We start from the raw sequence: 20,832 nt of genomic DNA on the forward strand, positions 1-20,832 counted from the left end.
GAATTGTAACAAATGCCTGTCCATATATTTTATCCTATGACAACCCCTTGAATAATTCCAAACACATTTTTCTCCTAGACGTTATGATATTTCGGGAGTTAGAGAGTTTTATGTGGATGGGCGGAGGGGGAGAGATGAATGCTTTATATGTTGGGCGAAAAGGAAACAAAAGGATGATGAAGGATAATGCTTGTGTGTAAACAGAATGAAGGATTTAGAGGGATTTCTTGGTGTCATACAACATGATGTTTTTGCCTAAAGATAAAGGGATATGGGAAAGCAAAAAAATGAATATTTATCTCATTTACCTGTAGAGGCGATAAATCCTCCTTTTGGTCACCATCAGTCTCAACTTTCGGACAAATTTGCTTTAGGGCAATGATGGCTTCATTGCAAAAACGCAAACCCATAACTTCTTCATCATCTCGCCCATATCGAAAGGTGAGTGTCAATTGGCCGAATATTCTAAAGCCAACGGCAAATTTGGGATCAGCATAGAGTACACCACGGAGTGGTTCGACACTCCCCATTCGGTGTACCATTTCCCGGCTAGCCAAGTAGAGGGTTATCATGGCATTAGATGATGTTTTCTTGTAGACTCTGCGAAAGAGATGCGCCACAAGAATGGATATAAGGGAATGTTAAAGTGAATAAAGGAGTTTAACTTTTAATAGTATGCTAGCTGCGCCAAATTAAGGGTGCAGATGAGACTTTCATTGCAATTAAGAGCACACTAAATGAGCATACATACAGCTTTTTAATGAGGTCGGTAATATACTTTTGTGTTATAATACTCTCAATTTTACCACAAAGTACTCATTTTATTTTCTCATTGGTTAGCCAACAATCTTTAATAAGATTTTTGTCTCGAGGGTTTGTGAGGTTGTTGCTTTTTTGTGAGCATCGTTAGCATTCTCCCTCGAGATAAATCATATTTGTATTATGTCTCAAGAATACATAAATACATAGAATTCTACTAGTAGAGGTGAAGTACTTCTTGAGTGAAATTTCACTTTGTTAGTGCTAAGAGTTTGCAAATAAAATATTGAACATGCTTGCTTTTGAAGTGAAGATCTCCTTAAAAGGTGCAGCTTTTTGGGAGAAACTTTTAATGATTTGACTATTATTATGCTTTATTTCGCTATAAACACAATTTCAACAAACTATATGAGGGGAAATACGATTAAAATGTTCTTGAACATGTCAGTTATACTTTTAGTTACCTAACTAAATGAAAATTATACAGACATTTAAATTGTAATTAGTACAGTAACAAGTAGTATAGTGTCACATTATATACTAAATACTTCATTTTACCTCTGGGTAATGAATGATTCACCTTCTGAACCACGACCAAGGTGAAGTTTTCTAATTATTTATTAATTTTATTTCATTTTGAATCACATTGATTTTCAATTAGAGATGGTGAATTACATCGGGATATTTACAGTCCACCAAAAAGGAAGAAAGAAAAATATGTGAATGATTCTTTAATTAATCAACGTTTTATGTAGGTAGTATTTTGTTGTGTTTTGATGAAAGACTTTTCACTGCTAATTACCAAAGAATTTTAATTACCGCTTTATACCACCTAAAGTAATTTTGTTTTATGCAAGATAAAGTGAAATGTAAATAAAAATTGAAATATTCATTTGAAAATTTAGGAATGTTCAAAATGTTGAATTTATTTATATTTTTTGCCATTGAATAAACAGTTTGTCATTCGATTCGAGTACATGTGGATATACAAACATTTAAATAATTTTTTTTATGAAAATATTTGCTATATTGCCACTGTTCGTAAAATAATTTACAAATATTTCCTTCTATTGAATATTCTTTTCATATGGTATACCATACAATAATATTTAAAATTTTTATATTACTCCCAGGCTTTTCATATCAGCAAATATGTAGTCAATGAGCATTTAGCTGCCCCGTGTTTGTTTAATTTGATGATTTTGCATTAATTGCAATTGAGATACATAATGGAAAAATAATTAAATGCTTATTAAAACAAGATCATTTGCAGCCATAGTTATGCTGTGATAGTCATCTGCAACTATTAATTAATTTTCATTCGATTTTATAGGTAATTTAATTGGGAGTTTTTGCATTTGTGATGAATTTTGAGACCATTAAAACCATGAATGGGTTAGGGAAGATAATTTATTATTTATTTTCATGTAAATATTTTGGCGGGGTAAATTTCCTCCGGAGATGAGACGAGTAAAATTTAATATGCAACTCCGCGTCCATTGTGAATGAAAAACTCCCCCGCGAGGGATTTGAATACTGTATGCCTGTGTATTTTGTATATGTCTACATTTCCAATTGAATTGAATTTTGAAAATGAAGAGATTTTACCTTGTAGTCTCCACTGGTGGTGCGGCTGCTGCAGGAGCAGGAGGAACAGAAGAAATTCCATGTTCATCGTCAGTTGTATCTGATGATGTGGAGCACATTTTTTTCACCATAGAGTATATTGTATCAAAACGAAGAAAAAAACACGGACTCGGTGAAGAAAATTGGTGTTTATGGTTAATTTTATCACACACACAAAACCCCTACACGCTCGAAAAGAAAAACTTCTATGCGTAGAGTGTTTTGTTGCTATTTGCACAGCTTTTCTCGTGGTGCGCTCCCGTATTCACCTCCTCCACCTTCTTCTGTTGTTCTGGGTCGATTGAGATGCGTGATGAGGAAATATTTTATTTAGTATAGGTGTATGTTTGTTACTGTATATTTCCATACTTGAAGCACTTTTTGACTTTGCATATATCGTTTTTATTCTTCTCTTCACACCTCACATCTTTCCACCACCATCCCACCTCTTACTGTGGGTTGGGGGGGTACCTTTTCCTTTTGCATGCTGTCTTTCCATCTCACTCGGCATGATTTTCCACTCATTTTATAAACTGACACCACCATTATTCCGCAACATTATGTGGATAGCGCTGTGTCGTTGTTCTTACTTGCCCCCCGGTGGTGGTGAGATGTTGCGAAACAGAAAACACTGCAAGTGGATGAGAAAAAAGATAAAGATGTAAGAGGAATTATAAAGTTTGAGAAAAAGGATAAAAAATATAATTTTTCAATTCTTTTCTCTTGACGAAGAGTTTATAAAAATCTTTCCCAACATCGGATTAAGCGGAAAGAAATTAAATAATGTGGCTCATAAATGATTAGCTATTTTATAAAAATTTTGATAAAATTCCCCACAAACCGAATAATTTTTACCAGAAACATTTAACATTTTATAAAAAATATATATTTATTTAAATTCAGAAAAATAGTCTGAAAGTTTAAAATACTTCAAAGTGTCACATGTAGGTATGCTCAACTCCACAATGGGGGGTGCACTGTAAAATTCAAGTGGGATGACAGAGATGTCCAAGGGTGAACAAAACACCTCGTGACAGGTGTGAAAATTTTATAAAAGCAAAAGCGATGCAGATGGGGTGAAAAAAAAACATAATTGGAGGGATGAAATTTCTTTTTAGAATAGAAAGCCCTCAGGTGCTCTCGAGTGCATAGTTATTTCAGGTTCCACGAAGTGGATGAATGCGAGAATGGGTAGCGAGTCGAAATCATTAATTCAAAAAGCTTGAAAAAAGGGTGGAGATTGTATGAAGGATACATTGTGTGAGGAAATAAAGTGAAAAAGCTTGATGGTGGATGACAATGAGGATGAATATAGGGGTGAGATTGAGAGATGGAAGGTTAAATAATAACTATATATGTATGTATATGTGCAAACTCATCAGAAAACTTTATGCTATTTTATGTGGGAAAATGTATTACAACTGTACTTTGCACCCCAGTACAGAGGTGAAAACCCCACCACAGCTTTTGCCCCCTGGGTCAAAGACTCATAGCTAGAGAAGGGATTTCTCAAGAGAATACTTTTCTATATTCAGAAGCTCACTCCTCATAAATAATTCTCAACTCAATAATCATTATAGTAGCATTAAATCGATTAGGGTATTTAAATTAGGAACGATTTACGGCGGTTTTAAAGCTACATAAAACACAATTCACAATGCAATGGATTTTTTTTACTCGAAACTCAACCACAAAGTTTTAATTTTCTTCTAATGGAATATTTCGCAGATTTATTCTGGATAATTTTGTTGCGAGGTGGCAAAGTGTAATGAGAATCACATTAATTTTTCTATTTTCTCACCAACGCCCCCGTATTCTATCGCCCCTTATTTCGGTTTATATTTCCTCTTATATATACCTCATTTTGCCACGTTGGGCGTAGTTAATTAAAATTGTAGGTATGTGGGTTTACGTTGAAAACAAATAAATGAATGTTATAGCATTGTTCGAATTTTATTTGTACTTTCACACAGACTTTATTTTCATTTATCCCTTTCTCATACATTCATTTCGGAAAATCTACTCGGGATTGTGGATGTATTTTTCACCAACTACGTGCGGGAAAAGACAAGAGAAAAAGTGTAACCAACAGAAAACACTTCAGAATGTGCATATAAAGTTGGGTGGAAAATAGATAAATGTTTAGTGAGGGTGGGAAAAAGCTCTCCTAGAACAAAAATATCCTATTTCACGTTACATTGAATTACAACATAACTCACACTCGTTCTCTTTTGATATAGAATTCGGTCGTTTGACATTATGTTGTATGTATACATAATATGAAACCACAGAAGCAGATGTGAGAAAGAGAATACATTGACGTTTTGCTTTTTAACCAGAAATTCTTCTTTGATTTTTCTTCACTATTTTCTTTTCCCCCATCAATCCACGTCATTCACATATAGGGCTGCAGCAATATTAGATTTGGATCAATATATAGTATCTAATTATAAGTGAATTTAGAAGAGAGAAGTTTTTTTTGTTAGGTCTATTTTATAAATCCGTTTCAAAGTTTATTTTCTTCTTATACAATTAACTTGAGTACTAAGATAGGTGAAAATCATTGTAATGGTATAAAAACAATAATCTTCCTCTAATACAATTTGCCCAACTCCATGTGCTTGTGGGTACCACGAAAACAACAGCAAGAAATAAAAGTTTTAAGGTGATTTTTGTCGCTAAAAATAGCCTATGTGGTGTGGAGGAAGTTATTTCGTGAAAATAAGAAAAGTGAAATTGAAGGAGAAATAACGTAATGAAGAATTTGTGAGATGGTAGAAAAGGAACGTAAACCCTTTCAAAATCTCTCAATTTCCTGTGGTTTTATTTTACCTTTTCCGTCGTTTGCTCTCACGTATTGACGAACCTCTTCTTTATATATAAATTTTCTTCCAATGTCTCACAACATTTTCCTTTTAATAATTTAATACATTTGCTTCATTTTCTTGAAAGTTTCCTCACCCATTTTCTCTTCCTCGTACGTATATATACATATGTATATATCGTGATATATTTCGAGTGCCGATGAAAAGATCTATATACATATCTGAGTGGAGGCGCCTAGAGTGAATCGATGGAGGTGCCTGGTTGAAGGTGTGCAAAAGCTGTTGAGAATTGAAAAAGGAAGTATGGGAATGGAATACAAAAGCAATCCAAATGAAATTTTACTCATTCATTTTGGGACGATTGCGCGAGATGAAGCAAAAGAAATTATCCCACCCAGTCCCCTCTTCTGTGCGCCAAACAAAATCATTCAAACTTAACGATGGGATTTAATGGGAAATCAATACAATATGGACACAAATTTACCAGAAAAAAAAATTCCCCACCACAAGCTCTGTATTTTAGTGCAATACAGCGGTTAGTGTTGTTTTCCCATGTCGCGCCACAAGACCCCCAAATACCTCGTAATGCTATAAATGATTTGTGGATGAGGGTGGGGCAAATAGCACAAATATTTACAGTCTGTTCAATTTAAGCAAATTGGTAGTAAAAGAAAATTTGGTATGTGTTGAAATTTTGATGAGAAGATATGAAAAGTAAATCATCTCGCTTAAAGAAATGTGATAAAGCCTCCCTCCCCCTTATTCATGGGGATTATGCAAATTGATCCGTGAGGGGGTTGATTCTTCGGTCCCCCGTGTGTACACGCTTTTGCTAGACAAACTGTATGAAAGGCGAACCCGCATATATAACTACATATCTAAGGGGTTTTCCAATAGGCTACATTATGTGTGCATTTGGGAAAATGGAAAAAGAAGGCACAGCGTGTCACTGCAACAAGTGTCCAACATGGATAAAATGGTACAAAATGTGCTTAACTGCGGGGAATTTTATATGGAATTTGCTTGTATGACCCTCTTCTTTAGCTCGCACAAAAGCATATTTGTGGTGCGGGAAGGAAATTGAACTTTCACCCGAGAAAATAGCACCGAGAGTTTATCCCCCGCATGAAAATTCATTCATTAGACAGGCGTTTATTCGCATCACACAGATTGGCTTCATCGGTGAATAGGGGTGAACCCAGGTTTCAATGGTTAGATTGAAGCTCATTCTCTGGAATATCCCCATTTATGTTTTAACCTACACTTTATGTATATACGGGAAAGCTGTTCATTTTGATCGGGAAACTATTGCCAGGTTACAGTGAGGGTTGCAAAAAAGCAAAGTTTGCATAATATGAAACACGGTAGTACATCAGATTTAATTGGTGGACCAATCAAATATTGTACACAAAGCTCCATTTTCTGCCATGTAATCAGAAAAGCGTGGTACGTAGTAGATCAACACAATGTAGAGTTTCATGAGCTTTTTTTCTACACTCAACACCCATAAAAGGAATATTGATGGTGGATGTAAAATCTAAAACACAATGTGGGGTATAGTAGTGAGATTGAAAATATAAATGGGGTTTATTCTAGTCTCGCACTATATATGGGGAAATGAGGAAAAATGAATGAAATATAGCACTGAAAGGGTATACTACGCGCATATATATTGCTACACGAATAGGGAATAAAGCTCTCAATCTCTTCTATTTGTGTGTCCTTCTTTCAATATTTGTACTCACTCTTATAGTTTTCTTACAAAGGAAACTCAAGTGAATGCTACCAATTTTTGTAGCTCAAAAGATCCATTGTTCTCTTTTCACTTTTCCTTCCCCATCAATTCTATGAACACTTCACCAAGGATAATAATTTATTCTTCAACACAAAAATCAATTGAAAAATAATCAAGTGTTGTATCTATACAGCAAAGTTAAAAACGAATGCACTCATTGACCTATATTTTCTATCAAAATTGAAAAAGTTTTGATGATTCTGCATTTATTTGAAATTTATGCTTAAAGGTCATAGCTTTTACTTATATATAGTATGATAAAATTATGTCAATGTTAAATTGCATTTTTCATGCATTTCCTTCAATAGACTACCTATGCAAATAATATCCTAATTGAATTATTACATGGTGGAATATCTCTTCTCTTTGCATTTCTTATAATGCTGAAAATAGTCTGTATTAAAAAATTTATAGTAAATTTATACCTACTCCTTCTGATAAATTGAGTAAACCACGAAGAATATTGACTGTATCCTTGATATGAAAAAAAGGAACAGAAAATAAGGTATTCCAGAGAATATTGAACTTATGAAAGTCATAAATAATTGCCCAAGGATATTCCCTTTCATTCCCTTTAGATATATATTTATGTATTTGAAGTCCTAGTGGATAAAATCCTCTGAGTTGTGTGATCATAAAAACCCAGAACTTTCGACCTTTTCACAGCTGAATTGTCAACATTATTTTATAAATTTTAACATACTTTTTTTCATTTACGGAAAACACCTTTTTTCAAATTAAATAAAATATAGCAACAATGTGAAAATCAATTTAGTTTGTTTCTGGAAAAATATATTTTCCAATGTAACAGATGAAAGCTCACTAAAACAAATGATTCCCCTTTGTTACAAAATAAAACGTAAATAATAAATAAAATTCCGTGTTAAAATGTCCAGGATTGATAACGGTGAAAAAATGTCATTTTCATTTACCGTCAGTATCACATTATTTTCGCGAATAATTGCACTGCGACGCAAAAAAGTTGATACACACCGTTGATATGGGGAAGCATTAAAAAAAAAGTGTATGAAGTGTACATCATGAAAATTTAATTGTTCTATTCAGCTTCGATGTCACTTTCAAGCTTTCCAGCAAAAGCTCTAGGCATTTTGTGAATGGAAAGTCAAAGTTTGGAATAAAAAGCGATATATGGAGAGTATAATAAGCTTCCATCAGAGTGTTGTTTTGTTCTACAGCTGTAGGGACTTTTTTTTCTTCAATCCTCCATCATGCTGATTCATGTATTCACAACTTCTTTGATAAGGACCTGAGAAATGGGGATACCCCAAGACATGCGTTGTACATTACATATAGAGAAACTATTATATATAATGAATCAAGAGAAGATAATGAGGATGTTTGCAACTGGCAAGTGAATGATTGTTTTGTGTTGCTGTTCCTTTTTTTGTCTTCAGAAACCACACGTAAACCTTAGAAGAATCTCTTTTGGTTTTAGGGATTGTAACCACGATAGGGTAGCAAAAAAAATGCGAAGAGGGAAAGTAGAAAATAGCCCAAACAGATGTACAATTTTCCCATGAAAACTATATGTAAATTCTCAATTGAGGATGAAAATCCTCTTCCTTATTTATTTATGCAATACCCAACGTATCGTGTACACGTGTATGCTGGAATTCTACGTCGCACTGTCCTTATTTCATATCCTAAAACCTAAATGTGTACCTACATATATTGATCGACATATTTTACGGTGTTTTTGCCTCAGGACAAATACAAAATATTAAATTATATCCTATGTTTTATTGAAGACAACGACCATACGGAATTTCGAAATTGAATTTATTGATTTTGTGTACATGAAAGGATAAACTAGCACCTTGTAATTTATTTTAATACTTTTCTCTGTTGCAAAAGCTTTTCCTCGTACAATAATTATATATATTATAGGTGTGGTACTCGACATTTCGCATCTCTCATAAAATATTTTGATAATATCCAAACGTATACCGCTATGAATTATTTAACTCCTAACAATTATTATTATTGTGTCATATTTCCACATGGCAGTATTCACAGGATGTTTTTAAGTTTAATTGGTCATAATAACTTTTAGCTGTGTTTCTTTCAGACACAGCTTTTGTGTACCGAGCAAAATCGAAAGTCGTCAGATCGGGCTCAAACTTGGGATGAGCACGAATTAGGGTCCCCACATTCCAAAAAACGTATGCGCCAAAAATTTTTTTTTCCGGCCGTCCGGCCGTCCGTCCGTCCGGCCGTAGTACAACGCTAAATTGCGAGAGAACGGTAATAGATAGAGACTTGCGGTAAACGGCAAAGTTTAAATATCGACCTGAAGAAATCCGAATATGATGTCAAATCCACCCCCCCACCCCTCTGTCCGCCATTTTGAATAACCTCAAAATTTTGTTTTCGCTATATCTCAGCCGCTATTATAGCTAGAGGTCTGAAATTTTTATATGTTATAGGGGACATCAATACCTTTCCAACGATACCTCATTTTTGAAAATCGGTCAAGCCGTTTAGTCAATATGGCCGCTACAATTTTTCATCGAAAATCGACCATAACTCGAAAACGGCTTAACCGATTTTGATCAACCCGGGGTCAAATGAAAGATCTCAACAAACCCTACAACTCTCTAGAACATCAGAAGTTTCAAAAGTGACCGCTAGAGGGCCAAAAATCAAAAACAAAATTTTCGATTAGTTTTCGATGAATATCTCGAAAACGACGACATAAATTTTTTTCATTTTTTCACATGTTGTAGCTGACCATATTATCTAGCTTCATGCCAAAAATGAAGAAAATCTATGGATCCGTTCTCGAGATATAGCCTTCCAAAGTTGGCATGTCATATCTCGGGTTCTACAAGTCCGATCTTGATCAACTCAAGCGCAAATGAAAGGTTTCGAGAAACCCTACAAATGTCTAGAACATTGCAACTTCGAAAAATGACCGCAAGAGGCGCTAAAATCGAAAACAAAGTTTTCGAAAATTTCGAACTCGAATTTTTCGAAAATGGCGACATAAATTTTTTTCATTTTTCGATATGTTATAGCTGACTTCAAGACCTTTCAAACAAAAAAAAAATTATGAAAATCTATGGATCCGTTCTCGAGATATGGCCTTCCAAACATATCTTAGGGTATGACTTTTCAACTTTTCCCGACTTTGCGCGTATTTTAATTAATTTGCGTTCTAGTTTGCTCTCACAAAATTGGTACACTGAAAGAAACACAGCTCCCGTAAGCTTGGTCAGCTTACCAGTACATTTTAATTTTTTACTATGCAATTTGCCATTATATTGCTATTGAGGTCGTTTGCTTCTGTGGTCCGCGACATTTATGTTTTATACAGGAGGGGGTTACAAATTGAAGTGCGTGTATATAAATTGCCCCATAAAATGCCTGTTGCTTCATATTCCTGAAAAATGTACGATAAAATGTTTTAGCTGTGTTTCTTTCAGACACAGCTTTTGTGTACCGAGCAAAATCGAAAGTCGTCAGATCGGGCTCAAACTTGGGATGAGCACGAATTAGGGTCCCCACATTCCAAAAAACGTATGCGCCAAAAAAAAATTTTTCCGGCCGTCCGTCCGTCCGTCCGTCCGTCCGGCCGTAGTACAACGCTAAATTGCAAGAGAACGGTGATAGATAGAGACTTGCGGTAAACGGCAAAGTTTAAATATCGACCTGAAGAAATCCGATTATGAAGTCAAATCCACCCCCCCACCCCTCCGTCCGCCATTTTGGATAACCTCAAAATTTTGTTTCCGTTATATCTCAGCCCCTATTATAGCTAGAGGGCTGAAATTTTGATATGTTGTAGGGCCCATCAAGTGCTTTCCAACGATACCTCATTTTCGAAAATCGGTCAAGCGGTTTAGTCAATATGGCCGCCACAATTTTTCATCGAAAATCGACCATAACTCGAAAACGGCTTGACCGATTTTGATCAACCCGGGGTCAAATGAAAGATCTCAACAAACCCTACAACTCTCTAGAACATTAGAAGTTTCAAAAGTGACCGCTAGAGGGCCAAAAATCAAAAACAAAATTTTCGATGAGTTTTCGATGAATATCTCGAAAACGACGACATAAATTTTTTTCATTTTTTCATATGTTGTAGCTGACCATATTATCTAGCTTCATGCCAAAAATGAAGAAAATCTATGGATCTGTTCTCAAGATATAGCCTTCCAAAGTAGGCATGTCATATCTCGGGTTCTACAAGTCCGATCTTGATCAACTCAAGCGCAAATGAAAGGTTTCGTGAAACCCTACAAATGTCTAGAACATTGCAACTTCGAAAAATGACCGCAAGAGGCGCTAAAATCGTAAACAAAGTTTTCGAAAATTTCGAACTCGAATTTTTCGAAAATGGCGACATAAATTTTTTTCATTTTTCAATATGTTATAGCTGACTTCGAGACCTTTAAAACAAAAAAAAATTTATGAAAATCTATGGATCCGTTCTCGTGATATGGCCTTCCAAACATTTCTTAGGGTATGACTTTTCAACTTTTCCCGACTTTGCGCGTATTTAAATTAATTTGCGTTCTAGTTTGCTCTCACAAAATTGGTACACTGAAAGAAACACAGCTCTCGTAAGCTTGGTCAGCTTACCAGTACATTTTTTTTTCTTCTCAAATGGAATTATTTAGCATTGTGGTGTACTGATTACATTCTATGCAAAGTTTCTCTAGCTAGAGGAAAAAATCACAACTAAAGTAAAACAATTCCTTGATTTCCATTCTGTGGGTATTTAGCTTGGTTTTTGTGAAGAAGAGCAATCTCTTAATCTCTTCCCCCATTGGCATCGTCATAGCAAAGTAAATTCTGGGTGGAAATGAATTGGGTGAATAAGCTTAATTCTCTTTTCACCAAATGACTGACTTTATCAGAGTTAATTTCTCCGGAGTGAATCTAATTCATTCAGCATCCAAAAGAGACTTTCTCGAAGTAACTTTTTCCTCTTGATGATTCTTAAAGTTTTCATTTGGCTTTTGTGTAGATCAACAGATAAAGTTGAATTTTGAAATTTTCCATGTGATTCTTTTTCTCTCTTCTCTTTGTTTCTACCAGATTCTACAATCAGTGCGACTAGCTAGTAAAATACTATGTATGTGAGTCATAAAGTTTCCAGCTATGTCACGTTTTTCCCATGAAAGAATGTAATTGATGCGTTTACATGCTTTTCATTGCAGTATGCAATTCTGTGGTAAAAAAAATCTTAGTTGTCAGATTTTCTCATCGTTTATTCTATGCTCAGATTTTTGTTAGAATGAATTTGGATTTTGTGTTCTCAGTTAAACATTCTTTAGCTCTTCGTGTCGACTAGCAATATATCCATTGAGTATCTAATCTCAAAATTACAGAGTTATTTCTTTATAGCTCTAAGCAATTAAAGCTTAAATTTTTACATGAAAAAGAATGAGTGAGATTCAGAGAGAATGAGAGAGATTCAGAGAGGTTCTAAAGTTCTAAAAACTTGGAACTTATAGGTGTGATAAATCCTGTTAGTTAAATTACTTATTGTAAGTTAAAAGCGAAGATAAGATGTTTTGAAACTTTGATTGTTTATCTAAATCTTATCAGCATAATTTGCAATTTAGTTTTCATACCTTCTACACACTTGATAGACTTCCAAGAAAGCTAATTGTTAGAAAGTTTAATTTACCTTTTAAACTTTGCTATGTATAAATAATAAAAAGCTACATGTATATGAATATGTACCTCATTAAGTAAATTTGATAAATGCACAGTGAGGGTTTACAAAACAGATTTAAAGCTTGGTGTGCAGTTTTGAACATGTTCTCCGTGGCTTTTACACTGCTGTATTAATTTCCTCGAAGTTTTGATAAACATTTTGAAACATTTGTATTATATACTTTCAATGCAGCTCCACCACAAAATCTGCTGTGAAAATTAAATTCCATATAAGTTTACAATCCTTTTAGTAAACTTTGATGGAGGTGTAAATGCACCTCATATAACTTATAAAGTTACGTGATATAAACCAGAAATTCGGATTAAGTATTTACATACATAGCTAGTCTGTCTGCTCTTTTTGTTCCATAAAATTGCTAAATGTATGTACATAACATAGTGTTGCTTCTCTTCTTATCTTTGCTCCTTCTTTTTTTTTATAAAAATTCTATGTCTGAACGGTTTGAATAAAAGAGAACAAACAGACGGAAAATGCTCATGATAAATTGAAATTTAGAAGAATGCATTTGAAACAAGCTCTTCTAGAGCGTCAGATACAGCGAAAGGAATGAATTTATTGACCTTTTGTTGACCTTAAAATTTTATATTCAATACATCCAATATGTCATTCTATATAGACGAAGAAATTGATCACTTACTCGTTATAATGTCCATAAACTCTCTCAAGGGAGGCTCGTAAATCTCAACTATCTTTTGAATTTCATAGTATTGGCTATACATAATAATGTAGTATAGATAGAATTATATACTTTCTCATCTCATGAATAAAGTATAGGGGAAAATGGGGTGCAATGGGTGAATTTTGGTTAATAATTAATTTTGATAAATAATTTCTATTCCTTCTCTCTGGCATATTATGCAATTTGTATTGAATTAAACTGATTTTATTAAGGAAATTCTCTTCTTTACAACTGCGTTCTTCCTCGAGGGGGAAAAACGTTTTTCCGGGTTTTTCCAAAAGCATTGCGTGTCTTCCACCACCCCAACCACCTCTAATGGAAGTATGTATGAATACAACATAAAGAAGAATAAAAAATTCCCACTCTATAAAAATGAGGAATCACCCCCTCCTGCTACAAAGTTCAAATTTTTTGAGTAATAAAAAGTTTTTTTTTCTTCTTAACCACCAGTACGCGGTCCAAAATTATTCAGAGAGAGAGCTTCATCCCCAATCCACTTCAAATGAAAAGCTTTACATTTCTTTCTTAAATATCAAGTGAAACTCCTCAAGTTCTTTTTTTTCTATCCACCCCCAAGTCTTTTATCCACTCTTGAATCTCCTTACCTTTTCGTGTTTCGTGGAAAATAAAATAGGGAAGAAAGAAGTAGAAAAAAACAGTCCAAATTTAATACTATGGTTCACTGATTAAATTACGAATGGTGTTTTGATTTTTGTATTTTGGCTGCGGTTGAATTTCATTTAATATGACTTTGGTGTAGCGTACGTATTTGCTTGTTTATGTGCAACAAGCTGTATAGAAATGAAATTAGTAGGAACACGCTTTGTGTTTATACGATAACAAAGTTTTCGCAGCGTGTGCAAATGATATGGGATTGATTTTGAAATGTGAATCACATAGACACGTGATATTGGGTTAATTTTGGATGCGGGACAATTCATTTTTCGGGTTATAAATGAAAAGCCAGATACGTGATCTGCCGGAAATGTATGACATGCTGCATATAGCATCGGAAACTACGCACACACAAAGTTAGTACTACGTACTATAGGTAGCATTCATTGTGTCTCCATCCTAGGAATCACAACCAGGATTGTAGGCATGAAGTGATGGTGGTATAATCTAATTTAGGGAAGGGTGGGGGGGAAATTAATTGGACATGAAACGTGTGGAAGGGAATTCGTGGGTATCAGGAGGCTTCCATCATCATTTTGTGCGGTTGTACTTAATTTAACATTGATGATGGGTGTCGTTTTTGGGGCTATCTCTACTCTTACAAATATGATTGGGTTGGCCGAATCCACCAGAAAGTTGTGCTGATATATGGAGGCTAATTAATTTGTACATTTTGCCCAATATATCTTGTAACACGGTATGCCTGTGTCCTACATGCCCGGCTACTCATATTCTGGGTTAATTTTATTCAATATACTAAAGTGAGAATTCTCCAGACAATATATTTGTAATTTTAGTTTAGATAATTAATGCACAAAATGTTGCTGCTTCCTTTGTTGCGCAGTTGTTTACATAATTTTTCACAATATTGTATCATGTTGATGAAATTTTTATAAATATTTTGTTGAGAAAATATAAATAAAATTAGCTTTTAAATGCAAAATCTCCACACAGTTTGGTTTTCATTTTGATAAAATCCAGAGATGCATTGAACTGCCTAAATGCTCCTTTAAAGTTATTTTAATTAATAACACGAAGAAAAAAAATTAATGAACCACCAATAAATGCCAACCTATTTAGTCATACAAAATAGAGTAGATTAGTGTAGGTTTATGAAGTCACTCCACGTTGGTAATCTCGTCAGGTACAGATAATCTCGAACGATATATTTCACTTTTATCTTCTCACATTCGTCAGCAATTCTCTAATCATTCAAGTGGTTGAAATGATTACAAAAAAAATTCTGACGAACACAGGATGATAAAAAAAACCATCGCGTCAAAACATCGCATAGAAAAAACTTCAAGAGATATCCATATCATACTCATTTTGACTGGCCTAGTTGTACTCTTTTGTATAGCTCCCGTAGCTCCCATAAATGTTGGAAAAATACGAGCTTTTGTAGAATATTTTTCAACTAAACTTTGTCTTTTATGAAGTTAAACTGAGAGGCAAAAAAATTGAATGTTTCTGGAAGGTTGTTAAGTTGATGAATTATAATGAATGTCGAAATGATGAAATTGGATTTTTTTAAAGACATGGATTTTTTTCAAGTGGTTTAATTAACATTTAGGAAAATGTAGGGAAAGCAAGGGAGAGAATGAATGTAGATTTTTGTGGTCTGCCTGAAACATGAAACAATGTAAATAATTCTGGTTAAGGTTTACATTTTTGTGTGTAAAATGGAATGATATAGAGGTATATACTCATAATCAAGACAATATTGAAAAATCTTAAATTTTTCAAATCAGCATTAAGAACCTATTTAAAATTTTTAAAAATCTATTATAAAGCTCAAAAATATTTATCCAGTTTTAAGAGAAAAGAATGGCTGCTTTTATCATATTTGGTTACCATATTAGGACCATGTTAGGAAATATTCTTCTATTGATGGTCTTTTAAAGACTTAGACTTTACATTTATAAAAAAAGAAATTAAATCTAAAAGATCAAAGTTTCAAGTAAACATTGTTACAACCTTTTCAAATAAATCGCAAAAGTAGATTAACTAAAGAATCAAATTTCTAATGACCATTAAGAGAATAAAAGCCTAAAAGTAATGATTATTTTCCTAACAAACCGAATTGTTTTTAACAATCCTTCAAGTTCCTTTAGGACTCGTTATTTTACAATCTTTATAAATCGTTATCCATGGATTAGATTTAAGCAACAAATTATAGATATATAGAATAGATACATAGATAGGGGCCTATTGTGTTGTATTACATTGGAAATCCAGCTTTTATCTATTTATTTGGAAAACATATCAACGAGTCCTTTGAAGCGGATTATTCTCATTAAATGCCTCATCCAGAAAATCCATATTATTTCTGTATAAAGTCCTTTTTGTCCCCTTTGTACACTGTGTACCTTTTTTTCAATCAAAGCCAGAGTCAATATTGAAATGAAAAATTAAATAGATAAATATGTGTAGGTAGTGGAATCAGAAATTTACAAATAACTATACTTTTATCACTTTTTATCACATTACGTTTTCGTCTATCGCATCATAGTGTTGCAATTGTGGTGATGTTCTATTGCGTTATCAACGATTGAATGGGCAATGATAAATACTCTGAATGAGGGAAAATACCTCTAGGTGGGGGCGGCTTTGCGAATACATTATGTACACACGTGTGATGTATTTCTAAATTTACCTCGTTCTAGCCACCACCCTTTGATTGACACAAAATCTCCTCCAAAATACACAATGTTGCTTCACCCGGTGAGCTTTAATTCAAACAAACTGCTGCTGCCCATCTGAAGGAAGATCCTTTTTCGACATTCTCTTTCTCTTTTCGTGCATTTCTTTGATATGTGGGTGCTATTAATAAATACCTAAATCCATTTAACTGCTATATACACACAAATTTTCCATATATTTCATTCACTCTGATTTTCTATTAATTTTCCTCCAAATTTTGCCGTCTTTCCCTCAAATATGGGGAGGTTGTTGTGTGAAGGCAACCCTACAAAAAGGGATGGTGTTGTTTGGCTGGGAAATATTATATTAAACGACAGATTGAAAAGCACCTCAATATTATATTTTCCCTCCCTTTTTTTAAATTCAATTTCAAGAAGAATTTGCATGAGTGTCGATTGAATTTGAAATTAGTCAATTTAGCAAGTCAGTGGCACAATTTTCATTTCTCTTTTGAATTCTTCTCCTGTTTTTTTTTGTCCACTCCCTCGTGTTGGGCTTTGACGAATTTTTTGGGCATTGTGGGTGGTGGGAAAAAAAGCAGGTATTTAAATTCCCATTCCACCCTACCGCCAGTGCGGAGGGAGGTGGAGGTGTCGACAGGCGTGTGATTGAATGAGGGGGAATGTATTTGAGGGGTTCTATGCAATATTCACGTACATATAAGATTTTCCGCTAAATCACTCGGTTTGATTTTTCCCTTATACTTTGAAGCATACGAAAGCTCCCGCCACACTCTGCGGTACACTCATGGAGCAAATCCTCTTAAAAAGTCCAGGAGAAAAAAAAGATTTTGGTTTTTATTCACCCGAGAGGATTGCTTCCTTCCGCACCTCTCACTCGCGGTGGATTTTTTTTTGGTGTGAAGAAAAATGTATTAATTTTTGATATGAAACACCCGCGATGTGGAAAAATTTTCACAACATTTCGCGACGATGTCTCGAATGGGACTGAAGTGACTGTGAGTTCACATTTAGCGCGTTGCCTGGAACTCTTCTGGTTGTGAGTCCCAAACAGATGAGCGTGAAGCTTTTTTGATTTTCATCCCTCCGTGTGCGCAAGCTTTTCGGCTCTACTTCCTCTCTCGCACTCTCTTCTAGTGCTTTTATATTGAATTCTCGCCTGTAGAACCCTTTTGCGCGCGAGAAGAGGGTAAATTCAATGCAGGAAATAGCAACAAGGTGGATGAGAGAAGGTTTTCCCTTAAAATCTCTCTCATCTATTTTCATAATGTGGTAGGAAAGATTGTTTGTGATGGCACACATGAATGTCTGAGCTTGTGTCTGACACTCTGTTGCAGTGAGAATTCAACCAGATGCTCCAATTGTCTGTCAATCTTTCTCTCCTAAAATTTAGTTAGCTAAAGGTATTAAGAGAGCGATGATTTTCTCACTCCATTGCCTATATTTTCTACATCCCTCATTTGTCTATCATTCTGTAAAAAAAAATGTAAACTTTTACTAAAAGTGGGAAAAAGAATAATTTATTTCCTCAAATGTCCCTTTAAATTGTAATGCAATTCCTCGTTGAACATTCCTTAAGGGAACTACGTGTATACCTGTAGTTCTATACCGCAAGGGAAATCAAAAATGTGCATTCTCATTCTTATAGTGTTTTCCATTTTACCTCTTTTACCTTACCACCCACAAATGGCTCGTGGGAGTTATTGATATTCAATGGTAGTTCAATATGTACTGCAATGCATGCAAAAAGAATTTGAAAGTGCATCAATTTTATTAAACTTTTTCCAAGTTGTTATGAAGAATTTTTTTTTATTTTCTGTTTTGTTTTTTATGACTTTGTAGAGGCAATTTTAAGGATTATTTTGCAAAGTTTTCTTAATAAGCTCAGAAATATGTATGCATTTTTAACTTTGATAAAGAAGGGCTTTTTTATTTTTAATATTCAAGACTTTTCAAACAATTTTGGAATTGAATTCTAGCACACTGATTCTAGGATTTTTTTCCCTTAATTTTAGAAAACAGTTCATGGTTGATTTTTAATTCTTATTTTCAGTTAAAGATTTAAAAGAAAGAATTAAGAAGGATTATAAATTATTTTAAAGACTTTTTTTCGGCTGAAATATTTTCATTTAATGTCTAAAAGTATTTCAATGAGAATTTCAACATTACTTACATACATAGCATATTATGTACACATACAACAATTGCCTGTAATCTTCCAATCTTCCCCTTATCTGTCTTGTTAGACACGAAAACTTCTTCTATACAACATGTTTCCTCGTAATTTGAAAAGCATCATGCCGTTTTTGCCCTTTTCCCACAAGCCTTTTCCTCGTCCATAACATTGGGGATAAAACATCTCATTTTCTTATGATGATTTTCCGCTTATATCTCTTTCTAGCTGATATTTTGGATGAGGTAATGGCATCCCTTCAACCCCTTGGATTGGACACCGAATGCCTGGGTGGAGGAAAAATTGAGCATAGGCCGGATTTGAAGCATATCCGAATTTTCAGCTATTCCCAGGGCTTTGGTAAGGCAGATCATTACAAAGCAAAAGAATTACTTCTCACCAAGTATGCTGACTACAAAATTGAGGTGTCGGACAGCACTGAATACTGAAGAAGGTTTATATTTATATCTTCTGTGTGTTTTCTTACGCCATTAATGAAGACCACGTGTGAGAGTAATCTCAATTAAATTTGTAGGAGATCTTTGTGAATTTTATTTACAAATACTGCCGAAGATGTTTGATTTTTTTTGCTCTGTCGATTTTCCAGCTATTTTTATCTTGATAAAATGATGATGTTCCTCACGTTGGGATTTCATGTCAGGTTTTCATTCAAATCAAAAAAAATCCCCACGTTGTCTAATGATTAGGATAACTTTATTTACATAATATTACATTTTTCAAATTTCTGCAATCAACAGAAGGCATAAAGAGTGTAAAAGCTAAGGACTTTTACTGGATCCTTAATATTTCATATCCATGGCAATAATTTGAGATTTATAAATTTTTCTGCAAAATTTCTTCACATCATTTTCATCAATTCAATGCTCTGTAGCATTTTCTCTTTGGCATGTCTGAAATCTTCAATTTTCTTTTCCAATTCTTTGCATTTTTGATCCCTTTCAAGTAGGATTCGTATCAAATCGACTTTGGAATTTTCCCAATATCCAGAATTGATTATTTCTTCCTCGACTTCCTTCTCATCCTCTTCCTCTGTTTGTGCGGTGTTATCCCTGTAGACAACCTCAGTCATCTCAATGGAATCAACAAAGCCATATTGGGCTTCTTCATGCTGCACAACTTCTTCGTCATCTAGGGGCTCCTCCTCAGCTTCAGGCTCCGGGCAGGGTTTCTTTGTCTTTAGCCGAGATTGGTGGGTGTTCTTTCTCTTCTGCGGCATTTGATCATCATTCGTGTTTTCGGATTCAGATTCCACAACAATGTAGTACTCTTCGGGTTTATCAGCAAGACCAATGGGTCTGTTCGTGGGATCCTCATCAAATTCCTCCATCTCCTCAACTATTGTGGCGCTCTGGGCAATGATTTGGGCACCTCGACGTGCCTGCTCTTTGGCATTGACGATGTTCACATGAGGGGAATTCCTATCGTTATCAACAACCTCCCGGGTAATTTCAGATTTCTTCTCTCTCTTCGGAGGTTTCCAGAAACTCGTCACCAGCTTCGGGAGGGCTGTTTTATTGAGGTGCCTCGATTCAATGTTCCTGTAGTCCTTCTTTTCGAAATGCAATGTACACACCGTGTACTTCTCCAGCATTGTCTCAAGATCCTTATCCTGTAGCTCCAGTGCATCCTGCCATTCCTTCGCTCGAAGCAGATTCTTGGGAAATCGATGCGACAAATGTGTCAGATCTGATGATGAGCAACCCTCAACAGCACAAACCCTCACCATTTTTTTTATTCTTTGAAATTTTACCCAAATCTACCTGTTTTTTATGGAAGTTTTTTTTTTGTTGAGCTTTGATAATTCTTATTTGAATTTAAAGACTTTTTATATTAAAGTCCTCTTGCGACAAACACAAAAATATTATGTAGTGCTGAACACAAAATTCCGAAAGTTCAGAATTAATGT

At 34.5% G+C, this 20,832-nt stretch overlaps 3 protein-coding genes across 4 annotated transcripts in view; 1 reads left to right on the plus strand and 2 right to left on the minus strand.

Moving 5' to 3' along the window:
• The window catches only part of LOC129794831 (arrestin homolog), a 34,562-nt gene extending 16,795 nt beyond the window's left edge, over nt 1–17,767 (minus strand). Inside the window, exons 1-4 of one of the 2 annotated variants that reach the window (XM_055835718.1) lie at nt 17,430–17,767; nt 2,368–3,016; nt 1,318–1,368; nt 309–600 (exon numbers count right to left, since the gene is read on the minus strand). In XM_055835718.1, the coding sequence (XP_055691693.1) occupies nt 309–600; nt 1,318–1,368; nt 2,368–2,477 (453 nt within the window). In that variant the 5' untranslated portion in view covers nt 2,478–3,016; nt 17,430–17,767. The remainder of the gene's footprint in view (nt 1–308; nt 601–1,317; nt 1,369–2,367; nt 3,017–17,429) is intronic. The other variant, XM_055835729.1, reaches the window with a different exon arrangement.
• LOC129794882 (sex-regulated protein janus-A-like) overlaps nt 1–19,446 on the plus strand; it is a 37,614-nt gene extending 18,168 nt beyond the window's left edge. Inside the window, exon 3 of the mRNA XM_055835798.1 lies at nt 19,134–19,446. Within this exon, the coding sequence (XP_055691773.1) occupies nt 19,134–19,354 (221 nt within the window). The 3' untranslated portion in view covers nt 19,355–19,446. The remainder of the gene's footprint in view (nt 1–19,133) is intronic.
• A 151-nt stretch (nt 19,447–19,597) lies between these two features.
• On the minus strand, nt 19,598–20,828 carry LOC129794858 (uncharacterized). Its single transcript, XM_055835761.1, has one exon. It carries the CDS (start codon nt 20,650–20,652, stop codon nt 19,765–19,767), a length of 888 nt encoding a protein of 295 aa, XP_055691736.1. The 5' UTR covers nt 20,653–20,828; the 3' UTR covers nt 19,598–19,764.
• Nucleotides 20,829–20,832: the final 4 nt, after the last annotated feature.

The sequence above is a fragment of the Lutzomyia longipalpis genome, chromosome 1 (assembly GCF_024334085.1).
Source record: "Lutzomyia longipalpis isolate SR_M1_2022 chromosome 1, ASM2433408v1".
Lineage (NCBI taxonomy): Eukaryota > Metazoa > Arthropoda > Insecta > Diptera > Psychodidae > Lutzomyia > Lutzomyia longipalpis.

Excerpts from the sequence above, each read along its gene's own strand:
- LOC129794858 (XM_055835761.1), bottom strand. The coding sequence starts at position 20,652 with ATGGTGAGGGTTTGTGCTGTTGAGGGTTGCTCATCATCAGATCTGACA.